We start from the raw sequence: 18,891 nt of genomic DNA, 5'->3' as shown, positions 1-18,891 counted from the left end.
ATTCATTTAAAAAAAAAAATAATTTTTAATTTGAAACTATTCATCAATATTTGATTAAAATTAAGAAAAATGTTTAAATAATTGAAAAAATAAAATAAAATGTTTAAAAGTAGTGATCAATATTAAAACAAAAATCTGGAAAATACTTTTCATAAAAATAAGTGAAAATAAAAAGGAAGGTTTTATATAAAAAACAAATTGTAATTTTTATATTAAAATTATTATATATTTTTTAAAAAATTATGAAAAAATTTTAATAAAATACAAAAAGTTATATTTTTCTGCAATATTATTTTACAAACAACAACAACTATGATCAAAAAGCTTCATAAATGCTTCCTCATAATTTTATTTTTTAAGGTTATTTTTTCATTTATGAATAATTTTAGAAATACATATCTTCTATGTATACCAATAGCGCTTTTCAAACTAAAATTTATTTTTAACATTTTTTATGTTTTCAAAATTTTTTTAAAACAAATATCTATAGATATATTCATATACTAAAAAGTATTAAAAATTCTGCACTTTTTCTCATCACAATAATTTTAAATAGCCTGGTACGCTATTTATTGTAAATATAAAGCAGAAAGATGTAATATTTTTATTCAGGGTTATCAAGACTGGACATTTTTTTATTATAATAAAATAATTTCCATAGAACTCCCAACTCAGTAGACACCCAACTCAAACACTAAAAATATATATTTTTCCGACTCCCTACGCTGTTTGCCACAACTTCAAACACAGTGTGCTACGATTCTACTTAAAATCACTAGAGACATAAAAAAACTGCAGCAAACGTTTTGCTGCAACAAAAAGAGCTATCACATTCCAATATACCACGCCATCAAAAGTATTCGTTTCGCTACAATTAAACCAAAGCAAAAATAATATCTCCCACTTATATAAGTCTGAATGACTCCAGACAGCAAAACAATAATATATGTACACTCATCTTTTGTTGTGCAAAAAAATATTTCGTTCAAAAATTCCCAATTGCCAATTACTAACAAAACCGCGCGACGTGTTAATGAGTCACGAAATGTGCGCCAAATCGACAGCATGCCCTAGCCGCGGCGCACACAAACGCATAGGAAACCGCACAAAGCCATAATGAAGATAGCTTTAATTACATTGATGCCTAGTTAAGTTAGTACATAGCTTGTTAAAATACACACACACACATTCATATATAAAGTTATAAATACACGTAAAAAGTCATGCGTAATAATTTACGTTGAACGTGTGGCGAACAAACGAAACGTGATAAAGAATTATTGTATAATGAACGCAGACTCCGATTCAATGTAAATAATCGGCGATAAAGAGGGCGAATAGCAAACAAAACACTTCATATTTATTGGCAATGCTAGAAATGCATATAATAATGTAGAAAATACGGCGAAAAATTGCTTATGGTAAATATGGCAAAAACCAAAAAAAAAAAGCAAGAAACAAATACGCAAAGTAAAAAAAAGTTAAAAATAATAATTAATAAAAGTCAAAATAGGCATAAATAAATAAAAAACTGTAAGCTCAACAATATTTTTTGCTCTTTCGAAAGACTTAAGCAATGAACTCGGGCATACACAAACGCCCACTTCTCGCTGGAATAAGACATCAAAACCAACTGTGACTTATGTACGTAGAGTACTTAACAGCACAAAAAATAATTTATTTTATTTTTTTTATATTCTTGGAACATATAGCGTCTGAGAGTAATAGATTTGTTAGAACAAAAAGGTTACACGCATCACCTAAAAGTAACCGGTATATAGGAGATTTTTAAGGTATTTCCCTGACTTTGTTTGCTGCCAGTTGCAAGAGTATAAAATGATCGGTAACACACTTAACCATTCCTTAATTGTTAGTATTCCAATTGCCAAAGTAAACAAGGTTACAAAAACTAAAAAAAAAAAAACAAATAGCGCTCAGAGTGATGTAAAAAAAAATACCAAATAATTTTTTCTTTTCTTTTCCATTTTTACGTTTGCGCTTGTAACATTTACCATTCTTCTAAGCGCGGTCCAAAGAAATAAAAAATACTCAAACAAATATTTTTCTTGAACCCCTCTAACAACGACCATTAACTTCGACTCATCACGAATTAAAAAAAAAGAAAAAATCTGATTTCATCACAAATCATGCCAATCTGTCAATTATGACTGGCAAAAACCATTGTCTTCAATCATTCTTAAGCGCATATTCAAAATCACGTTTACAAAGAGCAGAGTACCGGAAGCGTGGTTGGCTACACTTTGACTTAAGTACGGCTTTTCGACAACTTCATCTGCACTGACAGCTGACAAATTGTTGTCTGGGTTGCTGAGGGCAGTAGTTAGAAGCGTTTGTTTATTGTAAAATAATAGATCTGCTTGGATTACTTCCGCTTGTTGAAGACCTTGAATAAGTAGGCAAAATAACTGGTAGGCTGACTGCTTATTAGAGTAATAAGAAATATAATTATTGAACAGTTGTGCGTTGTAAGTGACCAATTTGTTAACTAGGTTTTTAAGTGGAAAAAATTAAAAGAAGATTTAAAAGTTGTGGCATATAATTAACCTAGAACTTAGTTTTTGACATGACTAAAGCATTAAAGAGATTTTACAACTGACAGCAGATGCCATCAAATATCCAAAATTTTGTTTAATAATGCTTTGTACATATTTCTTATTTCTAAGAAGAAAAAAGTTTGAAGTAAAATACCTCAAGTAACTGCTAAGAGATATTTTTTTAAGAAAACAGTATTATATATTTATTTTTTTCGAAGAGAGTTCGAATTTTTAGTCAACATTGTTGCAACTTTAGAGCATTAAAAATGTATGCTGATTGAAAATTGAAGAAAAGTTTTCAGATTGAAAAAAAAATAGAATTTTTATCAAGAAAAAGCGGAACAAAGGTAAAGTTGTCACAAAAAATTAGGTTTCAGAAAAAAAATTAGGAAAAAACTGCAGTTTTGGGTATGCAGAAGTACGAATACTTTTTTGGAATTTAATAAAGTATATGTTTTTGTATATATTTCTCTCACCCATCCATACATAACTTTATATATGCGCGTGGCAACACCCACCGGTCTTCCGCTACTCATATTCACACACTTTGCAATACCAAATTTAGTTCCGACGCTCAAATGATTACGCAAGCAATTTTTAGTATTCAAAAATTAATGGCGGCACACAAAATTCCTCAGAAAACCTTAAAAAATTGCTGCAATAAATATGCAAAGAGCAGCGCTACAGATAGACAGGCCATATTGCGTTCACTATGAGCTATCACGAGTTATAGAAACTATAAATAAGGAGGTGGCGCTCGTGGCGCGAAGTGTCACCAGCCAAAAAATAATAATAAAAAAAAAAAAACAATTAAAAAAAAAATATAAATAAAATAAAAGCTTTAAATAAAATGGAAATTAATGTGAAAATTATGCTGAGTTATGCATGAATATTTCGCACCAAGCGTCAGCTGACTCGTTGTCTACACATTTTTCTTTTTTTTCGATTTTTTTTTATTTTTTGTATGTGTTTAGTCTAGTCTTGTGACTTATGTTTTTAGGCTGTTACAGTTGTGTGCGGATTTCTTTAATGGTTTGCGATTTTGCATTGGTTACACTTCCAATATAATGGCAGCACACACTTAATTATAGTATGATTTTATATATAATATATGTATATAAATATATATAAATATGTAAATGTGCAGAAAATTGTACAAAAGTAAGAAATAACCGCAGACATGTATAGAAATGCAGATCTATAATTTTACGCTGAACAATGGCTAGTGAGAAAAAATATTCCACAAAATTTGTTGTTAAAATCCAAGAGACTTCTGGTGAAAAAAGCTGTTGGAGCACTAAAAAGTCTATAAGAAAGCAGCTGGAAAGTAGAGAGAGATTATATAGAAATTATCCATAAGGAAGAAAAATACAGATGTACGACAGCAGTTCGAAAAAATTGCCTATTGAAAGGCTTTGGAAAACACTCTAAATGTAAACACAGAATATAGGCAACAAACGCCCAAACTTCTACACTAAACTAAACTAAAAACATCCTAAAGATTTTGAAGTTAACTTATAAACAAATAACCATTACATATAACCAAAACTATAACTATTTCATATTTCTATATATTAACTACCTGCTCAATATAATAATATGAAACAAATTTATAGTCCATAGCAATTTTCTCACCGGGTTCAAAAATCGCACAACATTATAGCTCTTGCATAAATACAAAAACATTTTATGCACAAATTTAGCAAATCGCTGCAAAGTGGCGCGTATTTATGGCTAGGCATATTAACCTAAATTGCAGCCAACGCTTAAGCCAATAGACCAACACACCGCGGTGTACAATATAGACCTACATATTAGCACATCAGTATTATATGTATTTTAGATTTGCTTTTTGTTTTTGCTTTCATACCGTTAAACTCTTTAATTGCATTGCAAAACTCACACTATAATTTACAAACTGTCTGCCATATGCATCTACAATGATATATTTAAAGCTGCCAACAAAGTCGCTGTTTTTTCGTTACTTGCAACGGCGGCGGCAAATGTTCGGCAGACAAATTGTCGGGTTGCTCATTGACAGCTCATTAAACGTTGCAATCGGTAGCTGGGAGAGGGAGGCAAATAGTGGAATATGGCGAGACAAAGTTTAAAATATATTTAATATGGAAAAAAAACTTTTTTTAATTTTGAATGAAAGCATGTCATCAGAAAAGCAAAATTATTCAATATAATAAGATGAAGTATGAAATTAATAAAATTATTTTCTAAAATTTGGTTCTGATTCAAGAAGTCTAATAAAACAAGTAATGAAGAGCTCATACTTTTGCGACTTGCAAGGATTGAGGTCAAGGAAGTACCTTTAGGTATTTAATTTATGTTAGTTATATGGAGTATAGGACGAGTTTTCACCCGAGTTTACCCCTTTTAAGCACAAATATGCATCGTTATAGGAAAAACACACTATCTCTATTTTATTAACCCTTTTGTTGCCACCCAAAATCACACTGTCTGTCGCCCAGGGTACCCGGGTACCCGTACGCAAATTCGTGCGTATAAATGCGTTATACGTAAAAATAATTGTGTGCATTCTAGCAGGATCTATTCATTGACATCTGAGAAAGTTATTTCTACTTGAATGTACCATATAAATTATGTACAGACACCTTCATAGTCCTAAATCAAGAATAAAACGCGCGCTGTTCTAGCGTAAATTTCTCTTTTTTGCGAAGGCCAGTTGCGTGGAATTCGAGTGGTGGGGAAACAGGTCGCTCTCTGAATTGCTCTGTACCTCAGGAACGTTCCAGAATTCCGTGAAACGAATATAAGCGGTATAGCAAAGTTTCCGTCGTTGACTCACTGGAGTCACTCCAGTCAGTATGGATAGTTCGTTAGCGTGTGTGCATTACATATCGATATTCGTAGTTATTTATTTATTGCAATACTATTGAAAAAAGTTTGTGAAGTGATAAGTAAAGATAATTGTATTTTATTTATATACCTCTGATAAATAAAACGATGGAGGAGTTACCGAAAGCACAGTTTTTGAGGTAATGTAAATAAAATAAATACACGATTTATTTACCACGATGGGTTTTTAATTTTATCGAAAATTTAATGCGAAAAATATGAATAAAATAAAATAAGCTGTAATACTTATTAGTACGACGCACTATGATTATGAAAAATCTGATGCAGCTCACAAAAACCCAGAAATGATTTTGTTTTATAATCAAACAAAAGCTGGCGTTGACACCATGGATCAAATGTGTACGAGGTACTCCACCCAACAGCGAACGTGTAGATGGCCGCTGGCTTTCTTTTTCGACATCCTCGACATTGCAGGTGTACCATCTCTATGAGAATAACAGCATGCTTTGCAAGAAAACAAACAGACGAAGACTTTTCCTTGGACAATTGTGAGAAGAATGAGCAATGCCGATGATCGAAGAGCGTGTTCCGAATCAGCAAATAATGCGAAACCACTCTACCAAAATCCCAGTCGAGAGTTTCTTTGAAGGGCCAATAGTAGAGGTGGTACCCAGAAATGACAAATGTCGAGGCGCTACTAGGAGGGGAGCTGTTGTTGGATCTTATTACATTTGTAACGAACGGCCTGTTCGCAAACGCCGAAAGACACTGAAATCCTGCGTTGAGTGCGATTAGCCCGTATGCGATCAGCTTTCGGTGAACATTTCCAAATGTTTACATTGCAATGAGTAATTTTTCATTTTTCTTAAATTTTTAATTAATTCTTAAAATTTAGTTATTCAAATTTCCTTGCTTAAATTATTACTTATATTTCACTGTGCAGAAAGCAAAAAATGGATACATTTTTTTGTAACTTCATTTCGCAAAATAAAGTTATTATTATTATTATATACAGCATTTTTTATCAATAAATATTTAAAATTGAACATAATTTGTTGTAGTTATCTTATAGATACTTATTTACTCCTTTTAGATATAAAATAATATTATAATCATAATGTATTATACGAACTGCGCCGAACTTCTGTCGGGGTACCCGGGTACCCGGGTGGCTGAGACGTGTTTTTATTTTCAAATGTAACATTTCTGAAGTTAGAAAAAAATTTAAACTATTTATAATGCACAATTCGCTAGATAATCGGTTAAACCATGGGGATCCAAGAGGATTTTAGCCTATCTTTTTTAGCACAAATATGCATCGTTATAGGAAAAACACGCTATCTCTATTTTATTAAGATAACTCACATACTGTCCGATACATGCGGTATGAAGTCACCAGGAAGTTCCAAAATTTTGCTATTCGGTAAAGGGAAAAACTGACCCAATTCAACGCATTTATTACTCACAGATATAAATCTATCAGCAAAGTATTCTCTCTGAACATCAACTATATATCTCACAAATTGACCTATATTTTCGGTCAAAAGTCAAATATAAGCACTGGGTCCACACATTCGGTGCCAAGGGACTGGAGCAGTTTTGCTTCGATTTAGGCATTTTTTAATTAATTTTTTTGTGAAAAGAGCGATAATAAACTGGCAAACATAATTTTGTCTGAGATATCCTGTTTACATAAAAAAACAAATAAATTTTGAAAAATTTTTAAAGTTTTCAATTAACTAACGAGTTCATATACAGTCTCAAAAACAAAACACTGAAAAGTACTCTGAGAGCACACCATATGCTCTATTTGTTTAGCACAAAGTTGGTCAAATGGCGAATCGAACAGGCTGTTGGTGGAAACCTAAAAACTAGTATAAACAAATGAATTATAACCAGTTTACTTTCATCTTCATTGTACACACCTTCAAAGTTATCAAACAATTATTACAATAAAACAGACAATCAAAACAACAACATTCGAATTTTTTTACTAAATATTAATGCCTTCGGCTGCATAATAGGCTGGCAATTTGCATCCGATTAAAAATTATTATACCTGCCCACCTGTCACGGCGGCTTTACCGGATCTAAATTTTATGATGAATTCCAGAATTTCCCACAAATTCTATGGCAAAGCAAAACATGAAATTTATTAGTCAAAATTTCTGCTTAACTTTATCGCACTTGCAACGAAAACCATTCATTATTAGCTGTGAGATATAGTTATGTCGCACGAAAACATTAACATTTCTAGCATGTGAGTGTTTACTAAGCTACTAGGAATACAAATGCACCGATTATTGCTCATCTGCTTTCACAGCAACAAATTGAAAAAAAACAAAGACTTCGAAAAGCTCGAGCGCAAAGGCAGCTGTGCCTAAGTGATGAGCTAAGGGAGGGTTCAAAATTAGCAGAAATGCTAGAAATTCATAAATATTAACATGCTAATGTATATGTATGTATGTGTATATAGACACTTATATATGTGCATGTAAGTGTAAATACATATGTATAGCAAGTGGGTTTGTTTGCGCAACTGCGGCTTTATATGATCGGCCGCACGTTCAACAGGTTGTTTGAAATCACACAACAAAAAATTGTTTGTGTTCACAGCCGCCGGCGTAAATATTAAAAGTGTTTAGCATTTGCCAACACGAAAATTTAGAATCAATCAAACGCTAACGCTAAATATGTCTTATATTATGCAAAAGCAATAAAAACAATCCAAAGTGTTTGCACACGACTCTGGCGAAGCCCGCCCGTTTGGCCTTTTGGCATTCCACTAATTAGCCTAAAATTTGTAGCCAAGCCGGATATTGGCTCTGCTGCCTACGTGAAAAAGTGTTGCCTACAAAGTTTTCGGAATGAGTACAACAATAGCAAATATATGAGTAAGCTGTCGCTTGCAGTTGATTTATTGTGCGAATTTATGTGAACTGAAAATGTCAGCGTATTATTGTAAAGAAGATTACTTCTAATTGAAAAATATAATTAACTTTGGAAAAGTTATGATTAACTGTATTCATAAATACTTACACGTGTGCTGCGAAATAGTTGACTTATGTAGTAGCAAATGATAGAAAGCAAATACTTCATAATTACCCTCTAGAACTTTTTTGACTCCCACGAATCTTTATTGAAGACCAAGGACTCAATTCAACGAAAAATAATTGAAGACAGGAAGACCCTTTTTCATTTAACCACTAAAACATGTCTGGTTAAGTGACTCTAGAGTAATTTGCCTAAACCTCTTATAACTTTTAAGACAAAATTATTAATAATACTAATTTCTCCTATTCTCCTTCCTCTTTTCAGTTGCCTCTTTATGGTGACAACAGCACTGCGCGTCCCCGACGATTTGCAGGCAAACGCTGAGGCCGCACTGCGCCTGGAACGCGCACGCTCATTGCAGCCCTGCAATCTAACAGACACCGAAGTCTGCCCACCGAGCAAATATCGCCAACCCACCGGCGAATGCAACAATGTCTCTCATCGCAAATGGGGCGCACGCGGCGACATTTTGCTGCGTCTCATGGCACCCGACTACGCTGACGGCATTAGCCAACCACGCACCTCGCATGGCACACATGCGCTACCCGATGCTGATACTGTTATCGAGCAGCTGCAAAATCATGTCGACGCCGAGCTGCGGCATCCACATATTACCGCTATGCTGCCCGCTTGGGGTCAGCTGCTCGCCAACGACATGTACGAAGTCAGCCAGTTGACGACCAGTCCGAAGTGCTGCAATGAGAATGTGAATGTGAAGAATGTCGAAGAGCTGCAACAGTGCTATGTGCGGCGTGGCGCCGATTGCAAGGAATACAAACGCTCAGCGCCCGGCTATGATCCAGACACGTGCAATAAGCGTAAGCTGCTTATGCTTGTGCGTAAAAATTTGTTATTAAATTTTGTGTGTCTTTCGGTTTTCCAGGTCAACGCGAGCAAATGAATGTCGCCTCGGGTTACATCGATGGCTCTGGTTTGTATGGCGCCACTTTGAAAGATATGCAGGATCTGCGTACGTACATCAGCGGCGGTGTCAAAGTGGAGTCGTGCAAATACTGTCAGTTGAACAGCGCTTCGGGTGCGCTACATCGTGCGCTCTTGCAAGAGCACAATAATATCGGTGAGCAGTTGGCGCATTTGAACCCCGACTGGTCCGAGGAGGATGTATTCTTTGAGGCGCGTCGTATTGTTACCGCACAGATTCAGCACATCACTTACAGCGAATTCTTGCCCATTGTTTTGGGCCAGGAGACAACCGCCAAGGAGGGTTTGAAGTGAGTAATCATCTCCATATAATTATCTCGTTCAAAATTACTTATATCACCCACTTTCCGTACAGACTCACTGCCGAAAAGCACTCATCGAACTACTCGAGTACCAATCGTGCTGGCGTCTTTAATGAGGTCGCCAATGGCGCATTCCCCTCATTCCTCACCATGTATCCACCAGAGATGGTTAGTATTTTGCCGCTTCTCACCATTTTCTTTCTTTAAATATCCTTTATGTGTGCACAGATCTCGCACTCCATGTCGGCAACCCAGCTACTCTCGGTCGCTGCGCTTCAGAAGTCACTCATTCCTGTCATCAAGAACGCCGACGGTTGGACTGAATTGGCTTTGGCCATACATCGTGGTCGCGATCATGGTATACCCTCTTACCGTCACGCTTTGGACTTATGTCAGGAACAGTACTCAGGCGCAGACTCTGCTAATATCACCTTTGAATCTTTGGCCAAGATCTCCAATATACCCGAGGAACACATTACTAGTTTACGGGATATTTATCAGTGAGTAACAGCAATTAAAAACTTTGCCCTTTCTTATTGCGACGCATTTATAACTCTCTCTTCCCTCACTACTTTAGAAATGCCGATGATGTTGATTTATTGGTCGGCGCTCTGCTCGAAGATCCCGCTGTTGGCGCGCTCTTCGGCCCCACCATCACTTGTCTGCTTACACGTCAATTTGAGTTGCTTAAGAAGTCTGACCGCTTCTGGTATGAAAACGATATTCCTCCATCCTCGTTCACTTTGGAACAGCTGCAAGGTATACGTCGCACTACACTAGCCGGTCTACTTTGCGATTCCAATCAGGTCGAGAAAGTGCAGTCGAAGGCATTCTTCCGCGAGGATAACTTTTTGTAAGAATCACGAAATTTACTGAAATCTTCCGAGTTTATAATCATAAAATCCACTTACCGCCTTCTACAGAAACTCCGTGCTCGATTGCGAACAAATCTCCTCATTAGACTTGCGTCCATGGCAATCAAAGCAAGAAGAGGAAGAACTACATGAACACGTCGAAATGGAACCCGAAGTTCAGGAGGCCGTAAGCGAAATCAATATTGAATTGCTGGAGGCTGCCGTGGAACGTGCAAAGGTAGAATTAGAGGAACGCAAGCGTTTTGAATATGAATCTTGGTTGTCACGTGAGTAACTTCAAATTGTCTTAGAAGTGTCTCTTGCAACTAAAATACTTGTTTGCTCTTTTCAGAGGGTGGCATCAGCGCCAAATCTTCGGACGGTGTGGCTGCATCTTTCAGCAAGGCCAATCGCAATGCGCTCACCTTGGCTAACTCATCGCTCATGTTTGAGTTAACTTCCAACGAGATTCTAAACAGCTTGAACTCCATTAATCGGCGAAAGCGTCAAACCTTCGACAGCAACTTCAATCGCAATGAACTTTCAGAGACTCTACAAACTATTGATATAAATGCCATACTTGGCGGTTCCACACAACAGGTCAATACCGAATGCGATGATCCACCAATTGCTTGTGATACCTCGTCGCCGTTCCGTACCGTCACCGGTTACTGTAATAACTTGCGTAATCCCAACTGGGGCAAGTCGTTGACCACATTCTCACGTCTCCTGCCATCACAATATGATGACGGTGTCTCAAAGGTGCGTCTACTTTCCGTCAACGGCAGTCCATTGCCGAATCCACGTACCATTTCGACTGTTATTCACCCGGATATATCCAACTTGCATACCCGCTACTCGCTGATGGTTATGCAGTTTGCACAGTTCCTTGACCACGATCTGACGATGACACCAATCCATAAAGGTTTCCATGAGTCCATTCCTAGCTGTCGTCGTTGCAATTCGCCACAAACTGTACATCCGGAATGTAATCCCTTCCCTGTGCCACCCGGCGACTACTTCTTCCCCGAAGTGAATGTGACCAGTGGTGAACGTTTCTGCTTCCCTTCGATGAGATCGCTGCCCGGTCAGTTGGCGTTGGGTCCACGTGAACAAATCAATCAGAATACTCATTTCTTGGATGCCTCTATGGTTTATGGTGAAAATCACTGCGTGGTGAATAAATTACGTGGCTTCGCCGGTCGCATGAACTCGACAATACGCTCCTTCGGTAAGGAACTGCTGCCACAATCGAACTCTCATCCCGAATGTAAGTCGCGCAATAATCTCTGCTTCATTGCTGGTGATGATCGCGCCTCTGAGCAGCCAGGTCTCACTGCCATCCACACCATATTCTTGCGTGAGCACAACCGCATTGTCGAGGGTCTGCGCGGTGTTAACCCACACTGGAACAGTGACCAATTGTTCCACCATGCGCGTCGCATACTCACCGCCGAATGGCAACATATGGTCTTCAATGAGTTCTTACCACGTGTGCTCAGTTGGAATGCTGTGAATTTATATGGTCTGAAATTGCTGCCCCAAGGTTACTACAAGGACTACAATCCTTCATGCAGTCCCATCATTTTCAATGAATTTGCTGCGGCGGCTTTCCGTATTGGACACTCACTGTTGCGTCCACATATCCCACGCTTGAGTGTGAACCACCAACCCGTCGACCCACCTCTGCTGTTGCGTGATGGTTTCTTCCGTATGGATGCTATACTACAGGTAAGGATACTAGTAATGAATGTACGGTAATCATTAATTACTGTTCATATTTATTAATAGCCCGGCATTGTTGATGAGATTTCACGTGGTTTGGTCGCCACACCCATGGAAACGTTGGATCAGTTCATTACCGGTGAAGTAACCAACCATCTGTTCGAAGATCGCAAGATTCCCTTCTCCGGCATTGATCTTATCGCGCTCAACATTCAAAGAGGTAAGACGCAATAACTCAGTGGTTTTGTGAACCTATATTAAAACCTTTTTTCACCTTCTCAGCTCGTGATCACGGCATACCCGGTTACAACAACTACCGCGCTCTCTGCAACTTGAAACGCGCCACTACCTGGAGTGATCTCAGTCGTGAAATGCCCAATGAAGTCATCAATCGCTTCAAGAAAATCTACGCTTCAGTCGATGATATCGATCTATTCCCTGGCGCTATGACTGAGCGTCCATTGCAAGGTGGGTTGGTCGGTCCAACATTGGCTTGCATTATTGGCATACAATTCCGTCAGCTGCGTAAATGTGATCGTTTCTGGTGAGTCTTTCATCGATCTTTTGAATTGTTTTTAATTAATTTTTTTATTAATTTAAATAAACCTCGTTTTTCATAGGTATGAGAACGCCAATCCCGAGGTACGTTTTACTGAGCCACAACTGGCTGAGATTCGCAAGGTCACATTGTCTAAGATGATTTGCGAGAACTTGGAGATTCCCGGTGATATGCAACGTGCTGCTTTTGATCTGCCTAGCAATTTCCTGTGAGTATAAAAATGAGCTGGAGAGTTGTGTAGAAATTAACTTATGAGAGTAGTACAAAACTACTCATAATATCCAAAAATTAAATTCTGTATTAGTAAATATATAGAATGAAGCGTATAGAATTTTTAGTGTACCCTCAGGGACATAAATTGTGTTTGTACCTGTTAATAATTGAAAATGTTTAGATTCATTTACATTCACTTTTTGTACATTTACAAATCATACGTTCTATATACATGTTGCTAATATCAAAATAATAAAAATTGTACTAAAATGTTTAGAAGCAAGTTGCTAGCAACATTGTATACAATTTTACTAAAATGTTGCTAGCAACACTGTTGTATACAATTTTACTAAAATGTTGCTAGCAACACTGTTGTATACAATTTTACTAAAATGTTTAGATTCACGTTGCTAACAGCACTATTATATGCAGTTTTATTAAAATGTGTAGATTCATGTTGCTGACAACATTTTTGTACATCTGCGAAACTAACATGATTAATGTTTTTGTAATAATTGTACTAAAATGTTTAGATACATGTTGCTGTGGTTACAATTATAATAACCATGTTGCAGTTTTCATGTTTTTCATTTCATTCAAATAAAATGAGTTATCTAAACAAGAATAATATTCAGCAACATTGTTACGCAACACTTCGATATAAGCATTAAAAAGTCTACAAAATACATGGAATTGAAATTTTCAGATATTGTAACGAAAAGTTTTCTTGAAATCAGTACACGTTTATATTTACACAAAAGACAAGCAACATTTTCTGTTACCAGCAATAATGTTAGGCCAAAATTTTTTACACTGTAATGGAATAGAACTTCATAGTTTTACATTGATACTAATTTTCTGATCTTGTTTGTTGGAAATTTTTTTTTTTTATTTTGAATTAATTCTGGAAAAATGTTGTATTGTTTAATGTATACATAAATATATATAATGACGATATTTTAATTTTTCTTGCAGCAATCCACGTGTGCCCTGCTCTTCCATGCCCCAAATCGATTTGAGTCAATGGCGTGAAAATGTACAAGGTTGCCAGATTGGCAACAGACATGTGCGCGTTGGTGAATCTGCTTTCCCCTCACCCTGCACCAGTTGTGTGTGCTCCAGTGAAGGGGTAAATATTAAAAAATTTAAACATATTCAACTGAAACTTATTGCTTCTTCCTTCACTTACAGCCACAATGTGCCTCGCTGCGCATCACCGACTGCGGCCAACTGATACGCCAATGGCCCAAAGAAGCCATTCTACGCGACGAAGTGTGCAACTCTCAGTGCGGTATCTACTTGAATGGCAATGGCAACTTTGCGCAGGCGCGCCAGGCCTCTGTTCAGGCACCAGTGCGCGTACAACGCTCACGCCCACAGAACATTTTCAAATTCCCCGATCTAACGCCATTCATCGCGTCCTTGTAGATCAGCTCGTGAGCCTATAAAACATAAATTAATATATAAACTATGTGTAAACGAGAAAAAGCAGCGATTGAAGGAAACAAATGAGTGACAACGCTGCTGAAGACGCGCAACAAAAGGCACAGCTATTTAATAAACAATAAGTTATTATGAAGTTAACAGCAAAAGGGGAATATAGCAGCAAAAAAAGTGTGTGCAACAAGCGTGGTACACACACACGAGCGTTGCGCTCAGCGTTAAAGCGCATAGCCAGCAGCCAATAACTAATTAAAATTAATTGTAAATAATCTTAAAGAGCACTTACTACCACTACACACATATACTTAGTTGCCTTACAAGTGCCTGCAGGCGTACGTCTACTATTGTTATGCACTGTAGTGTGTAAATATATGCATATAGCTTCCTATGCGCCCTACAAATATCGGCAGCATAGTGCACTATCTAAAAAAATGATTTTAAACGTATGTATGTAAGTTAAGTAAAATGGAAGTAGAAACCTCAAAGACTTAAGTACTTCTAGCTTTTAATAATGTAATACATAAGTAAGCGAATAATCAATTATTATGTATTCTCCACACACACACACTGCTTTTATGTCTTCCATGATTTATGATTTCCCATGATTTCATATGTATAAAATCCTAACTGCCTGAAAATATGCTACGAGACATACATATATAGCAATATTTATGTGCTTATGTCTCCCTATCTCTCTCCCGCTATCGTGCTCTCTTTCGCGCTCTTCCTATCTTTTAGCGCAAATTTCCTTTTCAAACCTTTTTCTTCTCTATTAGCTATTAGTTCAATTTTGTATCCCAACTTTTGTAAAATTTCTACTATTTTTATACTTTTTTATCTTCGCAATATTTATTTTGCCTGTGTAGTTTATCGAACGACTTTATTATATTTACTTTCTTTATAAAGCAATTTCATTTTTATACAACCGATGAAATACATATGTATATGAAACGAAATTTTTAGCTTACGAATTTTTTGTAATATTTTTTAAATACATTTTATAATGAAATATACTTAAATATACTACAATATATACAAACTAATATAAATTGCATATTTTTACCCAGTGAATAAATGCCACAAAATAAAATTGAAAACACAAATGTCTAGATTGAAAAATTTTTTAATACACTTGGGGAATAAGAAAAACCACGCAAAGCCAACTATGGAGAATACGGGAGTTTATCGATGGTATTTACTGCGTTTGCGGCATTAAATTCGGTCACAAATCCGTGTAAAATCCGTGAATTGTTCTTCCACAAATCCGATTGTTTTCGACGGATGTTCTCATGCAAACGGCTTCATACGCCAAATATCGTCGATAGTTTTAATGCTTTCCACGAATGTGGGATCGAAATCCAGACGATCAAGCATGTCCAAAGAGACCTGTTTGCAGAACTCTTTTTATCGGAACAACTCGAGCGAGAACGCGTTTCGTACCCAAAATATTCACCAAAATCATTCAAACGGACTCTCGAGAGATGTCGAGCTCTCTGACACTTGTCTAACGTTATCAAGCACCATATCGTCGTCGTCGTCCAGAACGAGGAATGTCTTAAACGTGCTTTTGACCGTCCCTGTTCCTACTATACTTTTTTAAATTATCCGAAAATTGTTTCAGTTGATTGGTGACAGAGTCTACATTGATTCTCAAATTTGCAAAACAAAGTTAATTGTTCATAACATTATTGAACACCTACGGATAGGTTTGAATTCTACATTTTGTTAAAGAAATTGTCTTTGAAGCAAAGTTATAAAATTTTTCTGATTTATTTTGATTTTTGTTGAGCAATATATACATATGTAAATTATATAAATTAGTACTAAAAAATATATTTATATATCGTATCTATATGATCTAGTAGTCCGATTTAAAATTAATTATCCACATCAAAATTTTTAAAGGTATCTCATCAAATGGAAAAGCTTTCCGTATAAGAATTTTAATCAGACCGTTTAGCTGGTATGGCAGCTAATAATTTGTGCGAAATTTCGTGAAAATACCTCCTCAAATGAAAAAGTATCCCATACAAGCACTTGATTCCGATCGTTCAGTTTGTATGGCAGCTATATGATATAGTGGTCCGGTATTGACCATTTTGACAAATGAGTAGCTTTTTAATGAGAAAAAGATGTGTGCAAGATTTCATCAGAACTGAGATATACTCGAATGAATGTATGGTATACTGGCAGACGAACAAGACAAAATCGACTCAGCTCTTCCCGCTGATCATTTGTATATATGTATACTTTATAGTGCCTCTCACATTCCTTTTGGGTGTTGCAAACTTCGTGGCAAACTTAATATATCCTGCTCAGGGTATAAATATATATTTTTGGATAGTTTCAGCAGCTGCTAAAAGTTTTAGAAAGGCTGCCCCTGTGGATAGACTACAAACTGCATATTTTTGCTGTCAGCATATTCTCACACAAGTAAAATAAAACAAACATATTTAAAGTGGTAGGTTTTGCAATAAAAGTTTCATTTTATTTATTTAATTTTTTTTATTTTATTTTCTAAATCTGTTTTCTTGTTTCTCTTTATAGTTGGCAAACATGCTAAATAAATTATTAATTTATATAGTTTCATTTGTTTTTTTTTTGTTTTTTGTGTAACTTCATTGCTATTCCATGTGTTTTTGCTTAGTAATTCAATAAAATTTTACGAAAAGAGTTAAAAATAATAAGGGTTTACACACACATACATAAAAACTTACATAACTTGTAGTTTAAATATTTACATATACACAGATACGGCATTAATTTGTGTGGTGCTTTTATATAATTTAAGATCTAAGTATGCTTTCATATTAGCGCGAGTGTAATTAAACGCTACACACAAATATATTGTTTAAGCAGAGCGGTGCGCGTGCGCAGTAGAGTCAACATTTTTTATTTGATGCGCAGTACAGTGATTTTGTTTTATTTTATTGCAAGGGAAATTGTTATTTTATTTTTTGAATTTTTTAAATAAAATTTTTTTTAATCAAAATTTGAATTTTTTGAAACAAAACTTTTTTTTTAATTTTTCAATAAAATTTTTCTTTAATAAAAATTAAATTTTTTTAATAAAATTTAATTTCTTATCAAAATTTTAAACAAAATTAAAAAAAAAAATATTTTTTAATAAAAATTTTGTTTAATAAAAATGAAATTTTTTTTAATAAAAATTTTACATTTTTTTAAATAAAAATTTAGATTTTAAATATAGATTTGAACTGTTTTTTGCATGTTGAAAATTTTCAATTTTTGCATTGTTTAAATTTTTAATTCTATAATTTTTGTATTTACTAAGTTCAATGTCTGCATTTAAAAAAAAGAATGTTTCAAAATTTTTTAGAATTCCTTTTCAAATTTAATTATATAAATTATACTTTTTTCTCAGCTTTTTACTTTATCTTTCAGCGCATAGCTATATTTTCTAAATTTTCACTACTTTTTTTTTTAATTTTTCATTTTTTTTTTGTTTAACAATTCCTGTTCATTACTTCCGCTTCATTCAATTCGTTTAATGCAACATTTGCCGCTATAAAATTAATCAATTCACTTTGTAGCAATCTCAAGCGCCTCTACATCTACCAAAAGCGCTGGTTTGGGAGGGACTTGGGAATAGCAGTTGTTGTACAACTATATATGTTTACAATAATTTTTAGATTTTTTTTTATGCGCCTTGTATTGAATACGTGTATGCTAAACAACATTTTGCTGAAAACTACATACATATATACTTAGTTACAGACAGACATACACATATGCCTATGTCTGTATTTTTGTTTTATTTCTTCACACTTACAACTAAATATTTTATTTTATTTAAATTAATTAGTTTTGTATTTGAAACGTAATCTGTTACGTTTATAACGGTTTATTAATGTAATTAAATTCGAACTTGTGAAAATATAGGATTTCTGTTTAATTTTTAAACTATGTATGTATGTATGTGCCTAATTTGTGGTAATATTTACAGTACTTGTATGTGTGGGTGTGAGCATAAGCTAGCGCCGTTACAAACACCGCTACAAACGCTTATAAGTTAGATCACGTGATATCTTTTATCCTTCACTATTTTAGTAATGAAAAATGTTTTGCAAAAACAGCTAAGTTATTAGAAATGTATGTGTTGTTTTTGTTAAACAATTTTTTTCCTTTTTCTTGCTTTCTTTGCAATAAATGTATGTATTTCACAATTTTCTATTTCTTTTTTTATTTTTTTCCACGCTCTTGCTATTTTCTGTTAATTTTTCTCATTGAATTTTTTTCCACTTAAGTATAGTTGTTTAATTAACTTGCTCTTAAACTATTTGCTTCAAGTATATTTATAATTTTTGGTAAACAAAACTCAACTAACACTAATACAATGCTACAAATTGAACTAGTATGCGTAAATACTACATATTTTCAAGCATTTCTTATGC

At 35.0% G+C, this 18,891-nt stretch overlaps 1 protein-coding gene across 2 annotated transcripts in view; it reads left to right on the top strand.

Moving 5' to 3' along the window:
* The window catches only part of LOC105230806 (uncharacterized), a 51,292-nt gene extending 36,663 nt beyond the window's left edge, over positions 1-14,629 (top strand). For both annotated transcript variants that reach the window (XM_011211792.4, XM_049449145.1), the window contains exons 3-14: positions 8,703-9,256; positions 9,322-9,670; positions 9,736-9,850; positions 9,911-10,182; positions 10,260-10,535; positions 10,606-10,823; positions 10,889-12,267; positions 12,328-12,481; positions 12,544-12,805; positions 12,882-13,028; positions 14,009-14,162; positions 14,225-14,629. In XM_011211792.4, the coding sequence (XP_011210094.2) occupies positions 8,703-9,256; positions 9,322-9,670; positions 9,736-9,850; positions 9,911-10,182; positions 10,260-10,535; positions 10,606-10,823; positions 10,889-12,267; positions 12,328-12,481; positions 12,544-12,805; positions 12,882-13,028; positions 14,009-14,162; positions 14,225-14,461 (4,117 nt within the window). In that variant the 3' untranslated portion in view covers positions 14,462-14,629. The remainder of the gene's footprint in view (positions 1-8,702; positions 9,257-9,321; positions 9,671-9,735; positions 9,851-9,910; positions 10,183-10,259; positions 10,536-10,605; positions 10,824-10,888; positions 12,268-12,327; positions 12,482-12,543; positions 12,806-12,881; positions 13,029-14,008; positions 14,163-14,224) is intronic.
* The last annotated feature ends 4,262 nt before the right edge of the window (positions 14,630-18,891 follow it).

This window comes from Bactrocera dorsalis, chromosome 1 (genome assembly GCF_023373825.1).
Source record: "Bactrocera dorsalis isolate Fly_Bdor chromosome 1, ASM2337382v1, whole genome shotgun sequence".
Classification (NCBI taxonomy): domain Eukaryota; kingdom Metazoa; phylum Arthropoda; class Insecta; order Diptera; family Tephritidae; genus Bactrocera; species Bactrocera dorsalis.
The sequence above is the reverse complement of the archived record's forward strand: the minus strand, read 5'-3'. Positions and strand labels throughout refer to the sequence as shown.